Source organism: Taudactylus pleione, unplaced genomic scaffold (genome assembly GCF_031769625.1).
Source record: "Taudactylus pleione unplaced genomic scaffold, aTauple2 ptg000788l, whole genome shotgun sequence".
Taxonomy (NCBI): domain Eukaryota; kingdom Metazoa; phylum Chordata; class Amphibia; order Anura; family Myobatrachidae; genus Taudactylus; species Taudactylus pleione.
This window is the reverse complement of record NW_028285190.1, coordinates 3050140-3072051: the sequence shown is the minus strand read 5'-3', so window position 1 is coordinate 3072051 and position 21912 is coordinate 3050140. Positions and strand designations below refer to the sequence as shown.

Sequence of the window (21912 nt, the reverse complement as noted above, 5' to 3'; positions counted from 1 at the left end):
TTAATGAGCACAAACATTCACGCCATCATACTCTGACGCTCTCTGGTGGGTATACAGCATATGTGCAGGATGTGTATAACGGACAGAGAATGTAGCTGATCCAGCTATTTCACATTCATTGGCCTGAAGCATAATTAGACAGAAATCAGGGTTATGTGCTACCACGGGGAGAAAAGTGTATACTGCTTGTATGCACAGTTACATGCATCTTGCAGTGTGCCCTACGTGTATGTTAGGTTTGATAGTCATTATGCGCACATGCACCAGCACTATACTAGATGCAATGAATATGCATGGAAACAGGTGTATCCAGGCTCACAGCCCACTAACACCTCTTCAGCCATCAGTGCAGCTGAAATGTGTGTGACTCTGCCTCACTTGCACTTGAGCTCAGTTCTGGAACATGTGCAGAGAGAAAACAAGATGGGCTCCACAAATAGGAGTACGGTCAACTCAGCATGAGCGCCCCGAGCTATTATCTTCAGCAGCTTTCCAACAGATTCCTCAGCTGTCTGCATGTGATGGCGGAATGACACAGAGGTCACTATACAGAGCGGCAAGATACAGATGACATCCCAGCACGCTGTTTGCTGTAGTTTCAGATGGCCCACTGCTGCAATCAAGGCTGACACACTGCATCACTTTAATAACTGGTTCAAGATATGAGAAAGGAAAAAAAGAAAAAAAAGTAGACCTGTCCTTTAGCCACTTACCTGGCGTGGTCGCTTCGTTTGCAACCATACCATGGAGTGTGTTAACAGACAGGTCACAAACGATGCGACCTGTCAGTAACACACAGTGGACGGCTGCCGGAAGATAGTCTTCCTGGCCCCTCTGTAACCCTGCATCCTCCCCCAGTGACTGCCACGGTAGCAATCACTGCTGATTGGTCAGCACAGTAGGACCCCCCACCCAGCAGCTGCAACCAGGAGCAGCTGCCGAGGAACTGTAAATTAACCCTCCCCCAGCCACTAGTGTGTACTTGGCAGCTGCCTAGAGGAGCAGCTGCTAAGGAAATCAAACTCACGATGGTCGCAATGTTCCAAACATCGATAGTCCATTAACCCAGTGGTTCCTAAACTTTTTTGAATCACGGCGCCCTAGTGCATCAGAATTGTTTTCACGGCACCCCCTAAGTCAAAAGTTTGTTATTGAGAAATTCAGAAAGTAAATGTAGTGAAGTAGTACAGTGAAGTAAATTGTGCTTCGCTGTCATCCTTAGGTTTGGTTATATAGTGGTGGACAGGTTTGTGCACATATTTACATTACATTGACCATAAAGAATTTGATTTGGTGCTGGACCACCCGAGTGTCCCGAGGCACCCCAGGGTGCCGTGGTGCACAGTTCGGGAACCACTGCATTAACCACTTAACTGACGTGGTCACATGAGATGCGAATGCAGCCAACTCTGCTTCAGCTGACAAGGTGCGACCGCACCGCCCGCTGTGTTTTTGAAGGGGAAATCCGTTCTATACATGTGCAGAATGGGTCTCCTCTGACTCCCTGTAAGGCTCCTGTGTACTCGGCAATTTCTGACCGGCTTTGCCAGAAAAAATATCGTCAGTTAAGTGGTTAAATCAGTGCCCAATATAGTAAAAATCTATGTTAATATTGAGTGTTTAAAAAAAAAATATATATATATATATAATTTTTTTTATAAAATCGTGTTGGATACGTACTAAATGGTTGTTCTAGACCTAATTCAATGATTAAAAAAACCTGACAATTTTGGAAACAAAAATTCACCAGTTAAGTGGTTAAATCAAGCCTCTTACAAAGACTTACAGCAAAACATACAGCCAATGTCCTCAAATTAAGAAATACAACTTAAGTGGGGCCTAAACATTACATGAATGACAGTTATGACTTGAAATGGAGTAAGGGATGCTCAACATATTTAACAAAATAAATAGAAGACAGACATACTGAATAGATTTCTAATGCGACTAGCTCCAACGCCTACGAACATCTCATCAAATTCAGAACCAGAGGCATAATAGAATGGAACATCGGCTTCTCCCGCAACAGCTCGAGCCAGGAGTGTCTTCCCTGTCCCTGGCGGCCCAATCAGAAGAATGCCTGGAAGAAGGGACAAGTAAGTGTACTGCACAACTATCAATATAGGAGTCTTCTTGTAGGCTAAGGCAGTGGAGGGGCGATTGGAGTCTTCTAACTACTAACATCTTTAATACATAGATACAAATGTTATTAGACATTAAATAAGACAAGTGATGCACATGACATATACGGTTTTGATTGTAAGCTCTTGGATAAAGGGTATGTAATGGTTGGGCTTAAGCAAACAGACTCAAACTACGCGAGCTCCAAATGGAGAACTCTTTATAAGAGAAGACAAGAAAACATGCATGCACTGGCCCAAAGTCAGCAGTCCGGACTCAACGTAACTATCCGGAGGATGTAATAAAAAGATCTTTATCTTCGGAACAGAAGTCCCATTTTCATCATATTATTATATTAATGCATATGCAAGAAATGAGCAAATGGGTTGGATAGAATTTATACCACAATTAGCATATGTAGATGAAGCCAGGTAGACCAGTAACACATACTGCAGTTCCTAAAGTAAAAGTTATCAACTTATCCTCATGTTGAACATTTTTTTAATCCCTAACATAACACACAGGTAGCCAACCATGTGCAGAGCCACTATTGTGCACATGTACGAATGGACAGAATTTACCCAAGGATATGCCGCCTCCACCATTTTTAGGGTCTGATCAATCTGACCATACTCTATAACCTTACAATTAGTATATAGTTCACCAGCATATAGGCTTCATCTACCTATACTAACTTCATTCCAGTGTCTTTATTTTCCATATTTTTTTTTTTTATTTCAACCATCACCGAGAGATAAAGGATTGGTGTTTTTATACCACGTGCTAGCGGAAGAGCCCACATTGCCAGCTATAGTCTGAGAGCAGAACGTACCTTTTGGGAGCTTGCCACCCAAAACTGTGAATTTCTGAGGGTTTTTCAAGAACTCCACCACTTCTTGCAGCTCATGCTTCGCCTCTTCAATCTGTTCACACAAGACAAGTTCAAGCATGCCATTATATTCTCTACATCAGACCATACTTGCCCACCTTTTGGCTGCCTCCCCAGCGGAAGTGTGTGTCTGGGGCTAGACGTTGCAATTGCGTCATCGTAGCCCCGCCCCCATTACGCAATGGCGCGATAACCGCCATTGTGAACGCGAACTGTGTCATCAACCGCCTGTGGGTGGCCCCAGCCTCCGGGAGACTTGTCCACCTTTCTGGGGGAAAAAGAAAGAAGGAAGAACTCTCTGGTTGGGGGCACTCTTCAATTGTGGTAATTACGTAATTAATAGATAACTTAATAGGTATGCATTAAAATAACTGCCATTGTACAGTACAAATCCTAAATAGAAATAATTGAATGGACATACAAAGACTTTACTGATTGTATGTGTCAATTTTAGATTGATGGAATTGTTGTTAAGTTCTTGAATAAAAACAAGTAGGTCATTAGGGTTGCCATGCCAAATCATGAAGATATCGTCAATGTATCTCAGCCATGTTGTTATATGGCTGGTATGGTGGTCATTATTTTCATTGAAGACTATCTCTTTTTCCCACCATCCGAGGAACAGGTTGGCATATGTGGGCGCACATGCTGCGCCCATCGCTGTTCCTCGGATTTGTAGGAAAAATTTATCATCGAAGGTAAAGAAGTTTTTTTGTAGAACGAATTCCAGTACATTCAAAAGAAATTCTTTAAAGTCATCCATATCCTCTATTTGTAAAAAATACCTGGTTGCTGAGATTATGTGGGTCAACTCAGAAACTTTGATTACAGGATTATACCAGTAATTTTCTTTCTTCTGATATCACCCCGCTGATGAATATTTTACATTTGCTTTCTACATATCAGCTTGATTTTTTCATGTTCTGTTTATTGTTCTTTGTTTCGTCTTTGTATGTCCATTCAATTATTTCTATTTAGGATCTGTACTATACAATGGCAGTTATTTTAATGCATACCTATTAAAAGTTATCTATTAATTACGTAATTACCACAATTGAAGAGTGCCCCCAACCAGAGAGTTCTTCCTTCTTTCTTTTTCCTATTGATTTACACTCTCAGGGGAGCACCTCCACTTTGTTTATTTTCCTACACCCCTATTGATTATAGGGTTTTGGATCCTGATGATTGTGGATTTTTCATATGACTCTACCCTATATACATTTTTTTGATGATATTTCCTCATCCTGTGCTTATCTACCCTCCCCCATTCCTTTCCCTTGGTTTTTTGCCACCTTTCTGGGGGGGCCGGGAGCACAACTCGGCTTTCAGAAGCCTCCCTGCCGTTCCGGGAGCGCCACGTATGCATCAGACATAAATGGTAGCATATCATAAAAATAAATAGCCACACACATAGTTATGTGTTTAATAGCTAAAATAATATAATAACCTAATAATAGAGAAGCTAGCCACACTGCAGGTGACAAGTAGTAGGTCTAATAGGACTACACAGGGCCCAAACTGGATGCGATCTGGCTGTACGACGTCTTGCACTGAGCAATCCTGGCATGATGGGTAACTGTTCGCGTTGATGGAAGACCGACGCACATAGAGGCCAACAGAAGCGATCTGCATCCTCTCCCAGCCACATACACGACCATAATAATGAATCCAGCATTTTTCAATTAGACCAACGGAGATAGCTGTCAATTATGAGTAACAAATATACAATATTGGGTAAACCCACTATATTAGCAGTGAAATCTAGATATATATGGTCACTTCATTAACACTCGTATGGCCCAGGAAGAACATATATTTGTGCTACCACCATTTGAACTTACCCCTTTCACATGTTCGAAGGTTACATTCTTCATGTGAATCGGATCAACGGCTGTATCAAGGCCAGAGGAAGTCCGGAAACGAGCTGCAAGAGGTAACACTGACATTTTACAATTTGCCTTCCGTCGTATGATACACTTGAGTAAGTAGTAACAAACCAGCTGTCTATTTGCTCAACATATTTTACCACAAAATAGTTTTTGAAGAGACTGCCCCCACATTTTATTCTGCAGGAGCAGCTATTAAGAAACGGGATGTTACAACAAACAAGTGTTTTTATATAAAAATGTATAGAAACAAATAATAATGTATTCGTTTCCTTCACGTACTGAGACAAGCAGCCCACGTGAAGAACCAGCGCTGTTTTTGTTGCCTTTCCAGATAAAGCTTTCTCTCGTGTGTGATAAAAACGCTCCATCGCCACCTTCATCTGCATCGTCTGTCTTCCATAATGGAGTCAGAAGCTTATTATCAGACATTTGGTTTTGAGTGGAGAAAGATGGGGAACATGTAAGTATGGGAGAGGGAAGAATTGACCTCCAAATACCCTCATTGAGGTGTTCAGATGTGTCATACACTGTGGCTTCAGTCATGCCAAACAGCCCCATCTCAGCACGCCAGGTCCTGCATCTTATTCGCACATATAAAACTGAAGCGACAAAACGGCTTTGCTAAATTGCGACATTTGTACATCAAAGTGTGAATGAGTTTTAATTTGTACACAAGCTGATACGATGCAGAGTTCCGTTGTGCTTCATATGCGACTTTCTACGTGTTTAAAACTAATTCCTGTGTATTTAAAGTCGCAGCCCAGCGCCTCTTGTACTATGAGTGGTGTTTAGCTGCATCTGTGATGCGAGTAAGATGCAAAATTTAAAGGAGAAAGCTACACTTCACGAAGCAATGCAACGCACAGCGTTTAGACGCTGGGTGTATGAGGACAAACTCAGTTGGGCACAATTACACGCCAGCTGCCATCTGGATTTTTATGTCACTTAAGGTAGGCTGTGAGCAGTTCCCATAGTTCATGTGCGGAGCAGAAGCCGCCGGCGCTGTCACGCTTAATTGAATCTGCCCCAATGTCTCATTTTTCCAAAAAAACAAAAGCAAAATCAGTCACCATATTTTACATTACCTTCCGGCACACAACACAAGTTAGTGTCCCCCATTTGAAAGCTTCTCTTCTGCTTCAAGTCTCAAGTGCGTCTAGGCGATTAGTACATTCATTCTTTACTAAACCCAGCTATTCCTACCAATTCTATCATTATTAATTTTTATTCATAAGGCGCCAACATATTACAGAGTGCGTTACACTGAGGGGGTTGTGATACAAACAAACAATGAAAAGAGAAAAACATTCTGCCCAAATGAGCTTACAATCTAAGAGGTGGGAGACACATTTATTTTTATTACCTAGAAAATGACTAATTAAATACATACATGTCAGACTGAATGCTTTGTAGGCACAACGTTCTTAAACATGTGAAATTAACATTTACCTGGCCAAAATGGTGTTTTGGAGAAGCCGTAGATTCCAAGTAGGAAGACAGCCAGCAGGATGTACCGAGTTCTTCTCAGTGATTCTAGCAAGAGATCCACAAAGAACAACGAGATGAAGAACGACGCATAAAGGCCGATTCAGTTATTACAGTCGCATGCAAGTTCATATTGCAGATGGATCCTGTGATATTTTGCACTGCACCTGCTCTCTAGTGGAGCAAATGCCATTCTGAGCAACTACTGCGAGTTATATGCATCTCAGCCGCATCTACACTGGCAGCTGTGTGTGTTACTGGGCGCTCGCATGTAGGGCAAGTGTTGCAAAGGCATGTTGTGGGCATATAGGCTATGCAGAATCAAGCATACTAGGCTGGAGCACATGAGTACTAAGAATGATGACAACTACTTTCCCAAGTGGAAGGATTTGGGGGGAGGGGGTCGTGGTTGCATAGATACATCCAAGACTGAATACAAGTGAAGATCCGCATTTATCTCCAAGCTCGCGATGCAGCAGACTTACGTGCAAACTCTGCACCAGACTCACAGTGCTTCAGTATTATAAGCGCATAAAGCAAGCTTTTAGAAACAGGGGCAAGATTGTATAGATTCAGTAACAATTAAATTTAATAAAGCAGGGGTATAGTACGCATTTATAGAACAAAAGGTAAGCACCAGTAGAAACACTTTAAAACAGGGCTGCTGGCCTCCTGTATCCAGCCAAGAATACACACACAGAGGAATGTTCCAGGTTCCCCAGCACAATGTATTACATACCGGTGGTTCTCTGAGTCAGAGCTTGGGCTTTCAGGAAGCCTTCGGCAAACCCGTTCTTAAATGCATCCTGCTGTCCTTCTGGGACATTTTTATTTTTGATGATCTTGTCCAGGTTTTCTACATCTGGAACTCTATCTCTCATCAACAATCCCTGAAAAAACAGGCCACAGACATTAATGTAATTACTATACACAAAATCAGGGTAAGCGAATTAGAATATCTGCTATCTAGATTGCAGGAGACTATTTCCTGTTATTCTGGAACACCAGACTTAATAACTAAATCCCATTTGAAATAATGGTTGATACATAAGAGATCTGTAGTTGAATAAAAATGTACGTCCCCAAGGAATGCGTTTAAAAATGTTAATTCTGACTTTTCTAAACAATTAGAAGAAATCTGTATTTTCTGGAAGGGTTGTTTCTCTTTACAGGTAGACGGGCTGTCAGACAGACCTTCACGAAGGAGGGGGCCGCACTTTCGGCTGCAGCAAGGCGCTCCGAGGTTGACTGCAGACGTCGTTCTTTTGTTTTCAGGGTCTTGAATCCTCGTGACTGTATATAAACTGAGAAAAGCCTCCAGTCATTATTATTTACTCACATTTTAAGAGATATTGTGGCTGATTCAGATGTATGAAGACATGGTCGTGTCTATCAGCGGCCATTTGCAACTTTATGCAAAAGGCGCTACAAAGCCCTTCCCTGGTGTACATCAGTGCACCCAATTGTGCAAGGACTGAGACACCCCGTCAGCGCCTGTAGGCGCTGAAACACCGATCGGTGCATTTTTAGACGCACCATCAGTCACACCATGGAAGCTTGCATCGTTGTATTGCCTCCTATGTGAGTGGTTGTGCATCTGTGTAAGCAGCCGCTTTCACCAGCATGCCCACATCACTTCCATATGATAGACTATCTCCGTGCATGTGCTAAACCATCTAAAGAAGTGGCCGGATTCAATTAGCCTCAAATCAATTGCCCCTTCCCGAGACTCAAACAGAAATCTGTGGTAAGAAAGGCTTTCTGCCCTTATCGCGCCCACCACGAACGCCTTAACAACAGGGTAGAAAACGTTCGCCGGGGTACTTTTTGGGACTACCATGCAAATTATTATTGCACCTAAAATCATCCATATGTGGGATTGGGGGGATCCATAAATTGTTTGTGTAGGTGGTAGCGCAGCTTCGAGTAAATAATTCTTCACTATGCGTATTTAAGTAACAGTGAGTATTTTTCTGAAAATTAAAATATTTTGCTAATTCGAATGGAGCAGCAGTATAATAGTGTAGAAGAGGCGGGGGTGACAGAGATGGCACTTTACCTGGCCAGTGACTGAGGTTAGCACAGACTTGCTTCAGTGGGCTCGGCTGCTGCATGCAGTAAGGTCGCAGGGCATTGAATGCATTGGGGTAGCCTTCAAAAAGAAGAATCGTAACAGTGGGAACAGTAATTTAGCGATTTAGGAGCTCATCTACAATTAAAGGGATTCTTACAATCAAAAACATTTTTGCTGAATTGCGCTTAACCAAGGACAATGTACAACTTTAACATAGCTTTAAGTTATGTTAAAAAGTTAAGCTTTTTTTATTAACTTGTACAGGATAAGAGGTAAAATAGACATCACTGCTGCTGGTAGGCCAAAACTGCACAGGATAGTATTGTCAGAAGGGGACAGAAAAGTGACAAATATAGTGGCTATCTAGTGACTTTGCTTAATTTTTAATAAAGGAGTTACTGAGCCAACTTGCAAAGTAATGCAACTGGAATAGTATAATACATCATTTGTATCATATACAAATAAGAAAATAAACAACTAGGGGGCGATTCAATTCACTACAATGTTTACTTTATCAGGAAGCAGTTATGTTAGAAAATGTCTGTTCTCGGGGTTTAACCTGGGTGTTTAGTCGCGAGAACCGGCATTCTCCAACTAAAGTGCTGGCCGCGAGGCTGTTAGCGCAGCACTAAGCTGGAAAACAGCTGCGCGGCAGGCACTTTAGTCGGATTTCTCCTCGCAACCTCAGGAGGGTGCAAGGAGAAATCATTAGTCGGACTAAACAGCGCGCTGAATTGAATAGCTCCGGGAGCTCCCTCTCAGTGCTATACAATTCACACTGAGATTGAATCGCCCCCCTGTAGTGCAATGAGTCTAAATGTCCTACTAAACCCTCCCCCGACACTTCACAAATCACCCTTTTCTCCGAGACTTCATGCTAGATTAAGTGTTTTTGCTTTTTTTTTCTTATAGATTTGATAATCTGCAAGTGACTGCACGGTGTTGTTAGAGAAATGAAGGCCAAATGTAACAGGGTGAGAGTTTAGAAAACATGAGAGTTTAGCAGTAATTAAGGAACCACTATTTAATTGGTCAAGTTGTATTTTTCAAAATGGGAAAACATCTGATTTAAATCGTGAGAGTTTACATGTTCCCGGACTCTATTACATTGGCAGAGTTTAAAAAGTGTGAGAATTTCCTCTCACATTTTCTAAACTCTCACCCGATTACATTTGGCCCCAGGTATGAAAGTAATTTGTGCTATAATTAAAATGTTACTTTTTCACATATTAAACATTACATTCCATAGATAAAAGGATAAAGCCCCATAATGTCTCTAAAGGGATCTCATTACAACCCAATACTTACCATTTTTGTTTTCAAAAAAGGATTGTGCAGAAACATGGGATGTGTGCCAGTGGTCTGAAGTGTTCTCTTTATCAGCATAAAAGCCGGAAGAAGCGTATCAAATAGCTCATCGAGTTTTGCGATTCTCAGTTCAGACAAGCCCAGGTCCCTGAGATTAAATGCAGGCTGAAAAAAAAAAAAAAACAACGTTAAATTAATAAAATGGGTTGGTCTCAGTCAAAGGGGTCAATCCCATTATCAACGATGATCTTGGAGCGAGTCATCATGGCAACAGCCGCACTTTAGTGCAGCCCAAATTCGCAGAACAGTGCTCGCAGCCCCATAGGCTGTGAGCTAAATTGTGCGAATTAGGGTCCAGGGCGGTCAGCGAGGAGTGCAAGAAATGCGGTGCCGTGCTGGTATTTTAACGCCGTGGCACGCGCTCCCTTAGCGGCTAATTGGATTGAGCCCAGAGACAAACTGCCTGAAATGGAAACCAACTTAAGGCTCAATTTAATTAGCCATGAAAGGTGCGAGTTGCCAGTATCACAGCATTAAAACGCCAGCAACGGCACTGGCATCTCGCAACCTTCGCAGGCCGATCTTAACCTGAATTTGCTAAATTTTGTGCGAGTTTGGGCTCCCGTAAAGTGCGGCTGTTGCAGCAATGACTAGCACCCCAAAGTGTCTTTTTTCCCCTTTTTGTTTTAATACTTTCCTCTCTCTCTCCAACCAGATGGTTGCACATGTGGAATCTAAATGTAGAGACCTCACTATCTTTTAGGTTTTAAAAAGGAGTAGACTGTAGTTAGCAGACTACATCAGATATTGGCAGGAGATATAGGCAGCTGTAAACGATGTGTAAACTTATGCAGTTTACATGACACAGAGTTCTTACACTAAAGGTGGCCATACACGGTGCATTGCACCGTGTAGGGCGACTGCCGATCCGTCCGCAGACGGATCGTGCTGTCACGCAGCCAGCCGGCAATTGTGCGGTCCCCGCAGACCGCACAGATATGCCGGCCCCCCCCTCCTTCATCTGAATGGGATCATACATCGCATCCCACATCAGATGGTTTTGCAGGAAGACCTGGGGATGTGATGTACGACCCCCGCAGCACGATATCTTGCCCATACACGGCATGATATAGTACCTATATCGCGCCGATCCGTCGGATCGGCACGCATATGCTGCCGTGTATGGGGTCCTTAAGTGGTATACCCAATTAGATGGGGTCTCTTTAATATCTCTGTATGCTCGCTCCCCGATTGCTGTGCTAATTATTTATATTTATATATATATATATATATATATATATATATATATATATATACACACACACACACCACATACATACAATCTGTAGACAGGCGGCACTCCCAGTCAATGATAAAGTTCATCAGGCAAGAAAAGGCAGCTTCTCTTGCCTGATGAACATTTATCATTTATCCAGATAAGCATTGCTTTTTATTATCTAATTTTTTAATAATTCTTATGCATATTTTAAGAATTATTCTTTTTGTGGTCTGAATTACAAGCATGTAATCAGTATGTCATTCATCAATTGATATTATATATTTTTTACTGGGATATTTTTATTTTACACAATTTTTTTTAGCACCCTGCACTTCATAACACTTATATAGAGTTTTATTGCTGCTATCACTGTGTGCAGATCCTATTAACTTCATATTTCATAGCACACTGCACTTTTTCAACATTAATAGAGCCTCTATTGCTGCTATTACTGTGTGCAGTCCTATTATTCATTTCATGTATGTTGTATTCAAATAAATTATTTATTATTATCACTTTGTGGTTCTTTTCACCTTTATTTTGTGGTTATACCAAATTTGTATGCAACACCACCAGGCGCTTGATCCAACTACACCTACACATGTTTGTTTGAGGACAATTAACCCATTGTCCTGTATCAGTTGTTAAATAGCACATAGAGAGCTGTGTTAGGTTGGCACAATTATCATTACTATCATATATATATATATAAATGAATGACGTGAAAGTTTTGCTGGAAAATCGACGAGAAATTGAAAAAAAAATTAAAAAAAAAATGGGGAACTTATGGGCTCGCAAAACAAATGAATCCCCCCCCTCCCTAATAGTTCTACTGCATACTTTACAAAATGAGATAACTAAACAGAAAATTATTGAACACTGACTCACTGTTCAGAAACCCACATAACTTTGTAATGCACAATTACAATGTAGTAGCTAAATACAGAACCCATTGGTTGTTTAAAAGGCATGTGATTTGGGACAGTGTAAAGTTGATCTCATGAGATCATTAGCCACTGAATAAAGTTTAAAAAACTGCAAGAATACACCTATCTGTATTACTGGAGGCCTAGTAACATGACCATGGCAACTAAAATAAAGCATAACTCCATTTACATCATCAGCAATGGGCTGTACTGTGTGCTATATACATCTATATATCACATACATAAACATACCAACTGGGGAAGATACACCCAAGTATGGAGTGCCCCTTTTATTCCAAGTAAAAAGCATATATAAAGCCTTCCAGCTCTCATCATAATTTGCTGCTACATCTTCCTTCCTCCCTGTCTACCCCATCTGTGTCACACCTGTTTGTCTGCCCCTCTACTTTAGAATGTAAGCTCTTACGAGCAGGGCCCTCTACCCTCCTGTGCTTCTCTTTACTTTCATCTACACTTTACTCCCCACTAGGGCACCTAACACTTGGCTGCTTATTTTGGGTGTTATGGTCGCTAATGTAGCAATGTATGTTATCCATTTCCTTGTTCTGCATTGTATTGTACCGTAAGTCACTGGTCACTTATATGTACTTTGTAAGGCACTGTGGAACACTTGTGGTGCCATATAAATAAACGATAATAACACATAATATACATCAGTACCTTTGTGTAATTACATCAAAGAACAGAACAGCATTCAAATATAGAAGAAAGAGGACTGTGCTCTGAAGAAGAACACCACCTACCTCAGCACTGTAGGTTTCATGGTCAGTGGTCACCTCACGCTGTAGGACCTGAACAGATCTGGAGCTGGGAAAGTATGCTGCTGCGGTTTTGGGAGAGTGAAAGGCAGTGATGAGGTGGCTGAGAGGAACTGTAACCTGGGAAAACAAAAATATTACCTTGACCTCATTATTTCACTGTAAGAGCAAAATGTCAATCAGGGTCATTACTACTGATTCGGACTTAGTCATTCTTTATCTGAACAGAGGGATTAACCAAAAACTTTGGATAAAAAGCCCCTCAACAAGTAATGTAACAGTTTCTAAATAAACCGTGCATAGCCACAATAATTCCTCACTATGAGCTGTTTACATACAATGGCATAAAAATGGTACATGTGGCCCTGACTGAATTATTACAATCTAAGGAGGGCGCCTAAACTAATGGGCGCCCGACAGAGCAATTCAATTGTTGCACCATTCGGGCGTGCATAGCTGTGGTTAGACACATCTGCTCGCAGCCTTCTAAGGTGGCGAGCAGATATGTGCAATAAGTCCTATACGCGGGTAAACCCCAAGCTTTTGGGCGCGCACACAATTAAATTGCTTAATTGGGCACCCATTCCATTTGGGCTTCCCCCCAAAAAAAAATTGAGTCGCCCCCCTTGAGGGAGAATAAAATTGTTTGCGCCGGCGGCTCTTCTGACAGAGTAATTCAATTGTTGCTCTGTTTGGATACGATAGCCGCCAGTGTCGGCATTTCTGCTCATCCCCTCCTGAGGTGGCGAGCAGAGATGTGCGATAACCACTACTTTAGATGGGTTAAGCTGCTTTACGCGGCTAAACCCTGTCTCTTTTGGCATAACATGCAACGATAAAGCATGGGCGCCCAAAAACAAGTGAGTATCGTACCCTGATCTTCAGTCACTTTAGATGAGAGATCGGGTGCGTTTAAACAGTTGAACTCCACCCTAAGTGTATGATCATTCTGTTTTTCAACATTGATGTGGTAATTGCTTATTATCTAATTAACAATTTGAAATTAAATCATCAACGCAAAGTAAGGCAGCCTATAAATGATTTGTCGTTACACTCATGTTTATTTATTGTACAAGTTAGAAAAGATCAGGGGCTGGGGGGGACAACAACAAATTATTCAACATCTCTTCAATATCCGCTGTTGAAAATACATTGATTTGACTTGTCAAAATTGCTCAAGAAAATGTCAACATGTGCTACTTATGCAAGAGAACAAAACTTTGACACAGAGCTAAACAGATAGGAGATTAAACGGGTTACATCAGCCTCAATTGAGGTCACACAGCCAGGCACCACCAGCACCTGACCAGTTGCCATTACAGCTCCTGCAACAGAAATGTATACCAGCACATCCCAGTAAGCCCTGCCACAATTGTGCAATTACGGAATGCTAAAAATGTGACATGGCATGCTGGGATGTGTAGTTCCACAACAGCTGTAGACACACGTTGCCTACTCCTGATGTATACAATTGTGTCTGAAATAGGTCCTTATAAGTAAATATGCATATAAATCTTATGGTGCATACACACTATCAGATTTTTCCTTCAGATATGAACGATAACGATTTAAAAATCGTTCAGTCATGTCAGATTTTCCTTCAGATATGAACGATAACGATTTAAAAATCGTTCAGTCGTTCAAATCTGAAGGAAAATCTGACATGCCTGAACGATGGACGATCTACAATGCCCGTTCCCGTTTGTCAGATAACGATATCTGACATCTGATGTGTTTGCAGTCAGACTTGGAGAATTCCATTCATTTTAATGCAGTCAAAAATCGTTCATCTGACAAGTCTGACAAATATGACCGTGTGTATGCTCCATTAGAGTTTATGCACATTTTTGATACGTGTTAGTATATGGCTATTTTAATTCACAACTAATGTCTACGGAATAAGCGTTCAAAACAAATAATTCACCGCAATTTTAATGCAAGTAGGTATGATCTAATTTGGTAGATTTTTATTTTTACACCCGTTTACATGTAATTAACTGCATTCAATTATAACGCTGTGTATTAAAGCCAGTGGGTGCATAGCTTAATAAGCAATCTTTACTTTTTCATAAATATAGTGATATAATTAAAAACCCCGCAAGATTACAATAGCTGCACTGTGAAATAAAAATAGATTAGCTTATACAGGTAAACATGTAAGATATTAGTCTGAAGCTGGCCACACACTAGACCAACTTTCAGCCAACCATCCAACTAAGAACTGCTGGTAGTGTGTGCTTTCCACCCAATAAAGGTTCAATTGGATTCAAATCGTCACAGTAGAAAACAGTTTGAGAGCCACTGTGATAGACTAGTTGAGGGTTGACCTGTGCAGGAACGATAGGCCATTCACAATTACTACTGGGAATCAGGAGCGCAACCAGCCAGCTAGCGGGAAAAGCCATATCCTCAGGTTGCCAATGTGCATTTTCTAAAGGCCACAGTGACGAGATAGGGGACACTTCCATTTCTAACTTTCTGAATAAGTTATATTAATTAAAAGCCTAGAGGGCAATAACACAATTAGGGGGTCTATTTACTAAGCAGCATTAGGAGACAGAGTGAAAAGTGATAAGGTGCCAGCCAGTCAGCTCTCAACTGTCATTTTTCAAACACAGCCTGTGAGATGACAGCTGGGAGCTGATTGGCTGGCACCTTATCACTGTCTCCTAACACTACTTAGTAAATAGACCCCTAGGTGTGATGCCAGCGATAAGTCACACTTACGGTAGCATTAAATTGTATATTTTAATACAAGAAATGATGGGGCTGAGTACTAAAATACATGATTTAGAGTGCCGCTGTCAGCACTGCAACAATAGATTGTGAGCATTGCCAACAATCCACCCTTAACTGAATTAACTACCTTAAGTACTTTTGATAATACACAAGACACATGCTATAAGCTTACTACTGCACCAGGTCACATTGGCTTTACATAATTCCTTTCTATAGTATCTGAAGTACTTGCCTCCAACCCAGTTGCTAACACAATGAAGTTGGGGTGGGAACTAGTAACACAATCAAGATGGGTAACATGGTAGCAATTAAACTGGGCACACACTACACGATGTGTCTACCCAGCGACGGCACAATATATTGCTCCGTCCATACACACTACACGATGTGTCTACCCAGCGACGGCATAATATATTGCTCCGTCCATACACACTACACGATGTGTCTACCCAGCGACAGCACACTATATTGCTCCGTCCATACACACTACACGATGTGTCTACCCAGCGACAGCACAATATATTGCGCCGTCCATACACACTACACGATGTGTCTACCCAGCGACAGAACACTATATTGCTCCGTCCATACACACTACACAATGTGTCTACCCAGCGACAGCACAATATATTGCTCCGTCCATACACACTACACAGTGTCTACCCAGCGACAGCACACTATATTGCACCGTTCATACACACTGCACGATGTGTCTAACCAGCGACAGCACAATATATTGCTCCGTCCATACGCACTACACGATGTGTCTACCCAGCGACGGCATAATATATTGCTCCGTCCATACACACTACACGATGTGTCTACCCAGCGACAGCACACTATATTGCTCCGTCCATACACACTACACGATGCGTCTACCCAGCGACAGCACAATATATTGCTCCGTCCATACACACTGCACGATGCGTCTACCCAGCGATGGCACAATATATTGCTCCGTCCATACACACTACACAATGTGTCTACCCAGCGACAGCACACTATATTGCACCGTTCATACACACTGCACGATGTGTCTAACCAGCGACAGCACAATATATTGCTCCGTCCATACGCACTACACGATGTGTCTACCCAGCGACGGCATAATATATTGCTCCGTCCATACACACTACACGATGTGTCTACCCAGCGACAGCACACTATATTGCTCCGTCCATACACACTACACGATGTGTCTACCCAGCGACAGCACAATATATTGCTCCGTCCATACACACTGCACGATGCGTCTACCCAGCGATGGCACAATATATTGCGCCGTCCATACACACTACACGATGGGTCTACCCAGCGACAGCACAATATATTGTGCCGTCCATACACACTGCACGATGTGTCGTTCCATGCTGCATTTTATCGTTTAACGCATCGTCCCATCTACTGTGATGCACAACAGGAGGAACGATACAATGAACAACCCAGACACGCGATCAGAACGATATACAGTGCAATGGATCAAATAGGGGATACCCAGGTTTACCCATCACCATGTAAGACCTAAAGATCAGTGCCCTGTATACCTAAGGGGAGATTTAACAAACTTTCGAGAGAAATAAAGTGGAGACGTTGCCCATAGCAACCAAGTAGCTTGTCATTTTATAGAGTTGCTAGAATAAAGATAGCCGATTGGTTGCTCTGAGCAACTTCTCCACCATATCACTTTCAAAGGATTGATGGATCTCCCCCCTGACCCGCCACATACATGTGACTCACACACTGCGCGGCCACACTACAACCAGCGATTGTGCAAACACTATACAATGTCTGTACTCAAATTATAGAGCACGTGTATGTCCTAGGTGCTCACAGCCCCACAATTCTGTAGCCCCCTATGTACAACTCGGGATGTAGCCAGGATGCCTGGCATGGGACTAAAGATAGGCGTCTAAATACCGACACCTATCATTAGCCCTACGCCAAAATCCCGACGTCCAGCATACCGAACGCAAGTAGGCCTGGGGCGTCAAGAGCGGATAGCCGCGGAGGGGAGGGGAGTACTTAGGGTTAGGCACCGCCGCAGCAGGGTTAAACTAGGGGCAAGGGGGGGGTTAGGGTTAAGCACCACCAGGGGGAGTCTAGGGTTAGACCCCCCCCCCCTTCTGGGAGAATTAGGTATAGGGTGCGGGGATGGGGTTTATGGTTAGGCACTACCTCTAGAATCTTAGGGTTAGACACCCCCAGGGGAGGGTTAACTATACTTACCAGCCGGCGTCAGAATTTTCTGCTGTCGGGCTTCCAGTGTCGGGATTTGAACCGGTGACTTTTAAGCCATCGGTAATTCATACCCATCCCGTACAACTCATATCCTGGTCCCCCTCTATTTCCCCTAATTTTTGTTTAGATGTGTCTGAAATATTACTTCCTAACCTTTATTTTACGCATAAGAGAAAAATAGATATTATTACACCATGTTTACATTTATGTTACTCATTTTTATTAATGTATGGTACCACAAAAAATAAGAAACTACAGGGAAGCCCTCGTCTATAACTACTATCTGTACTTAGCAGGCGGCACAGAAGATTTATGTAACGCCCAGGTACTGACAGCTCCCAGAGTGAAGGGGCTCCCCAGCGGGCAGGTCACACTTTCGCCGGGCATGCTAGGACTTGTAGTTACACAGCAGAGACACTCTGACACGTTACTGCTGGTCTGGTGACGCGTGTGACAGGCTGCGTGCCAGCGTCACCCGGCCGAAGGCGGAGGATAACCCGCCGTGCGTGTCCGTAATGTGGCGCTGTCACCCACCTGCGGCTGCACCGTGGTGCCGAGCGAGAACATGGCGTCCGCACACCAGGGCCCGGCTCACTGGGTCTCCGGCTATAACTTCTTCCTCTCGGCCTCCCGGCGTGTGATGCAACAAAGGTGACCGGATAACCCAGCAGCCAGGCACTTCCGGGGTCTCTGCGTCACTTCCGGGGTCCCAGCGTCACTTCCGCTGCCTTCTAAGCGGCGGTAACCATGGTTACAGCCGTCAGTCAGCCTGGCCTGGCGTCCACTCCATTACCATGGAATATGGATGATGGCGTCGTCGTCGTCGTGCTTGGGGATGTTCTGTGTATGATACCCCACACTTTGAGGCATGACATGCCCAATAATGCATACCCCACCCCATTACATGCCCAATAATGTATACCCCACCCCATTACATGACATGTCCAATAATGTACCCCGCATTACATGACATGTCCAATAATGTATACCCCATTACATGACATGCCCAATAATGTATACCCCATTACATGACATCCCCAATAATGTATACCCCATTACATGAAATGCCCAATAATGTATACCCCACTCCATTACATGACATGCCCAACAATGTATACCCCACCCCATTACATGACATGACCAATTATGTATACCCCCCAGTTGTATGCAGTCGGGATTCTGACGGTCTAAATCCCGACTGTCTAATCCCGGCAAGAGCCTAATGACAGGCGTCAAAATCCTCACGCCTATCATTTTACCTACGCCGGGAGCCCGGCACCCAGCATCCCATGCGGCCGGCGGTAAATACCGATCCCCTCAGGGGCTGGCTGGCAACTTTTAGCCTGGGGGGCAAATCCAGAGCACTGGCCCAGAAGCAACGGCTCATCCTTAAATAGAGATTGCGAGATGTTGCGCGTAACAATGAGTGTCCTCATCAATGGCTCAAATAGGGATGTTAGTTTCAATATCATACACTTGGATATTTCTCAGAAAAAGAGACAACATAGGGCCCCATTTAACAATGAAACATAATCCCTTTAGCACTTACTAAAGGGGTTATAGTCTCCTTTCAGTATTTAGCAAATAGCGGTAAGCTTAGCTTATCGTTTAACACTACTGCTTGCGCCATCTATACATGGCAATAGTGATGCAGTCCCTGTAGCAGGTATTGAGGACCCAGCAACAGCCTTTCCGGCTTCAGTGAAGCCTTGCAGGCTTTGCTGTGCTCCTGGCAGGAGACAGTGTAATGCGCATGTGCAGACTGACTGTCACACATAACACAACAGCCCGTCACTGTCAGCCAAAGTATGTGTGTGTGGGGACTGGAGGGCAGCAGTCCAGGTGTGTGTGGTGGGGGCTGTCTGCAGTCCATGTGTGTGTGTAGGAGGGTAGCATTCTGCAGTCTAATGCCGGGTACACACTAGACGATATGTCGTCCGGCCGGATTGGACGACATATCGGGGAAAACATTGTCGCATGCAGGTCCGATGGCTAGCAGGTTGCCTAGAATAGCACCTTGCAGCCAGAATCTATGCAGCAGTGCCACCTGGAGTGTCCTTAGGATGCATCAGAAGATCACACCACTGCCCTTACAGCTCCCCGGAGCATCCTCAGGATGCTTCGGGCATTGCTGTAATCACCGGTGATTGTGGCCCCACCCCCATGTGACTGCCCGCTGAGGGGGCGTGATCTGCATCGGGCCTGTGAATAACATATATTAAAATGGCCCTCAGCAGAAAAAAGGTTCCCCACCTTTGTTCTAGAAGGTGCTAGATAAATGTTGAGTAGAATCTGATTGGTTGCTATGGGGCAACATCTCCACTTCTAAAAACCTGCACTTTAGTAAATATATCCCTAGGTTTCTGAGTAAAGGCCCCGGATGCCTGAAATCCCCCCTACCCTGTCCATACCATGACCACAATACCAATAGTATATTTATAATTTTACTAAAGCTGCATGTTTTACAGATCTCTTCAGTATCACTAATGAAATAATTAGCACCAACTGTGAAGCTTTTAAAATGTGGCAGTCAGTAATGCGACCATGCCAGACAAGTGGTTAAACCGAAACACTCATGAATTACAAAGGTTCTGTGGCTGGCTGACTTCAAGCCTGCATTTCATGGGTTTCAGTCAGCCGCAGAACCTGTACAATTCATGATATATTACCCAAAAACATTCCTAAAGAAAGGAAAAGGCACTCAACGGAATCATAGTCTTGAGCACTGCTTGTGGCTTTTATTCATGGTTTCTGTTGTACAGAAGCAGGGGTCGAGGATGGAGAGATACATCCCAGTGATTGCCCAGACAGAGGGTCAGTACTGTCTTAAGGTATAGGCACACTGAGCACCAGGATTCTTAGACCTTTGAATAGTGGAGGACTAGGTCGGGGATCATCTGTCCACCCAGGCTGGTGCCTATGGACCTTTTGGGAGGTAGGTAGAGAATACTGCCTGTCTGGATGGTCTGATTGTGTGTAATCCATACAATCAGAGTGGCCATGTTCGGAAATCTTTCAATAAACTTTGTGAGTGGCGTCCTGCTAGAGAAATGCACTGCTTAAAGTTACTAGTGGTAGGTGATTAGCTGAAGGTTGTTAGCAATGTTGTTGATTGTGCACTCTGCTACTGTCTTTTGGTACTGAAGTTGTCCTGCTTCTAGATGTGTTTTTCTCCTGCTGTGATGGTAATATGTACTCAGAGGGCTGGGCCGTGGAGTTTTGTTACGTTCTCCATGACGGGATGATCATTGGAAAGCCAGCTAGAGTAGTCGCTGTTGGAAATGGGCTCACTTCAAATGCATACCTCATATAGAACATAATAGGTTCCTGCAACGCATATCTGTTGACGGTGAGCAGAATCATGGGAATCCAGCTTGTGGGCTTCATTTATCAATGAGTTTTATCACTTACAACAAATGTTAAAACTCGTTGCATATGATTAATAATGCTCCAGCCAATCAGCTCCAAACTGTCACCTGTTTAAAAAGTGACAGTTGGGAGCTGATTGGCTTGAGCACCATTTATCATACACAACAAGTTTTATCACTCGTTGTTAATGTTTAAACTCGCTGGTAAATGAGGCCCTTTCAGCTATAAGTTTGCCTTTTTAAGGGATAAGTTGTAGCCCATATGCGGCCGGAGAGACTGTAACAAAACAGCACAGCCCTCAGAGTACAGATTGCCACCACACTTGCCTCTGCCACCGCAGGAGAGTGGCATATCGAGAAACAGGACACGGCAGTACCAATAGACTGTGACAAAAACAGTCAACAACCTCACTAAAAGCCTTGAGCTCACCTACCAGTAAGGAAGCATTGAATTTCTCTAGCAGGATGTCATTCACAAAGTCTACTGAAAGATGTTTCATATAGAAGCAGTGTTTGCGCTGAGAGAAAAAAATTGTGGGTCCCAGGCACCCCTCGCTTTACATATTCTGGGGATGAGGGCAGGCAGCAGTTGGGACAGTGCTGGGGGCAGGTAGCAGTTGGGGTAGAGCTGGGGATAAACGCAAGGAGAAGGGGTAGAGCTGGGGGTAGAGGGGAGGAAGGGCAGGCAGTGCTGGAGGTAGGGTGGGTGTAAGTGCAGATAGCAGTTGCAACAGTGCTGGGGAGCAATGAGGGAGCTACAGGCAGGCAGTGCTGGGGGTAGGGAGGGGGTAAGGGTAGACACCAGTTGGCGCCGTAC

At 43.4% G+C, this 21912-nt stretch overlaps 1 protein-coding gene across 1 annotated transcript in view; it reads right to left on the bottom strand.

Annotated features, from left to right (window-relative positions):
* The window catches only part of YME1L1 (YME1 like 1 ATPase), a 34963-nt gene extending 16529 nt beyond the window's left edge, over positions 1 to 18434 (bottom strand). The window contains 11 exon segments of the mRNA XM_088457815.1: positions 1928 to 2080; positions 2954 to 3044; positions 4852 to 4934; positions 6349 to 6432; positions 7124 to 7274; positions 7579 to 7688; positions 8444 to 8536; positions 9767 to 9850; positions 9853 to 9931; positions 12736 to 12870; positions 18262 to 18434. Coding sequence (XP_088313941.1) covers positions 1928 to 2080; positions 2954 to 3044; positions 4852 to 4934; positions 6349 to 6432; positions 7124 to 7274; positions 7579 to 7688; positions 8444 to 8536; positions 9767 to 9850; positions 9853 to 9931; positions 12736 to 12870; positions 18262 to 18294 — 1096 coding nt within the window. The 5' untranslated portion in view covers positions 18295 to 18434.
* Between the last annotated feature and the right edge of the window lie 3478 nt (positions 18435 to 21912).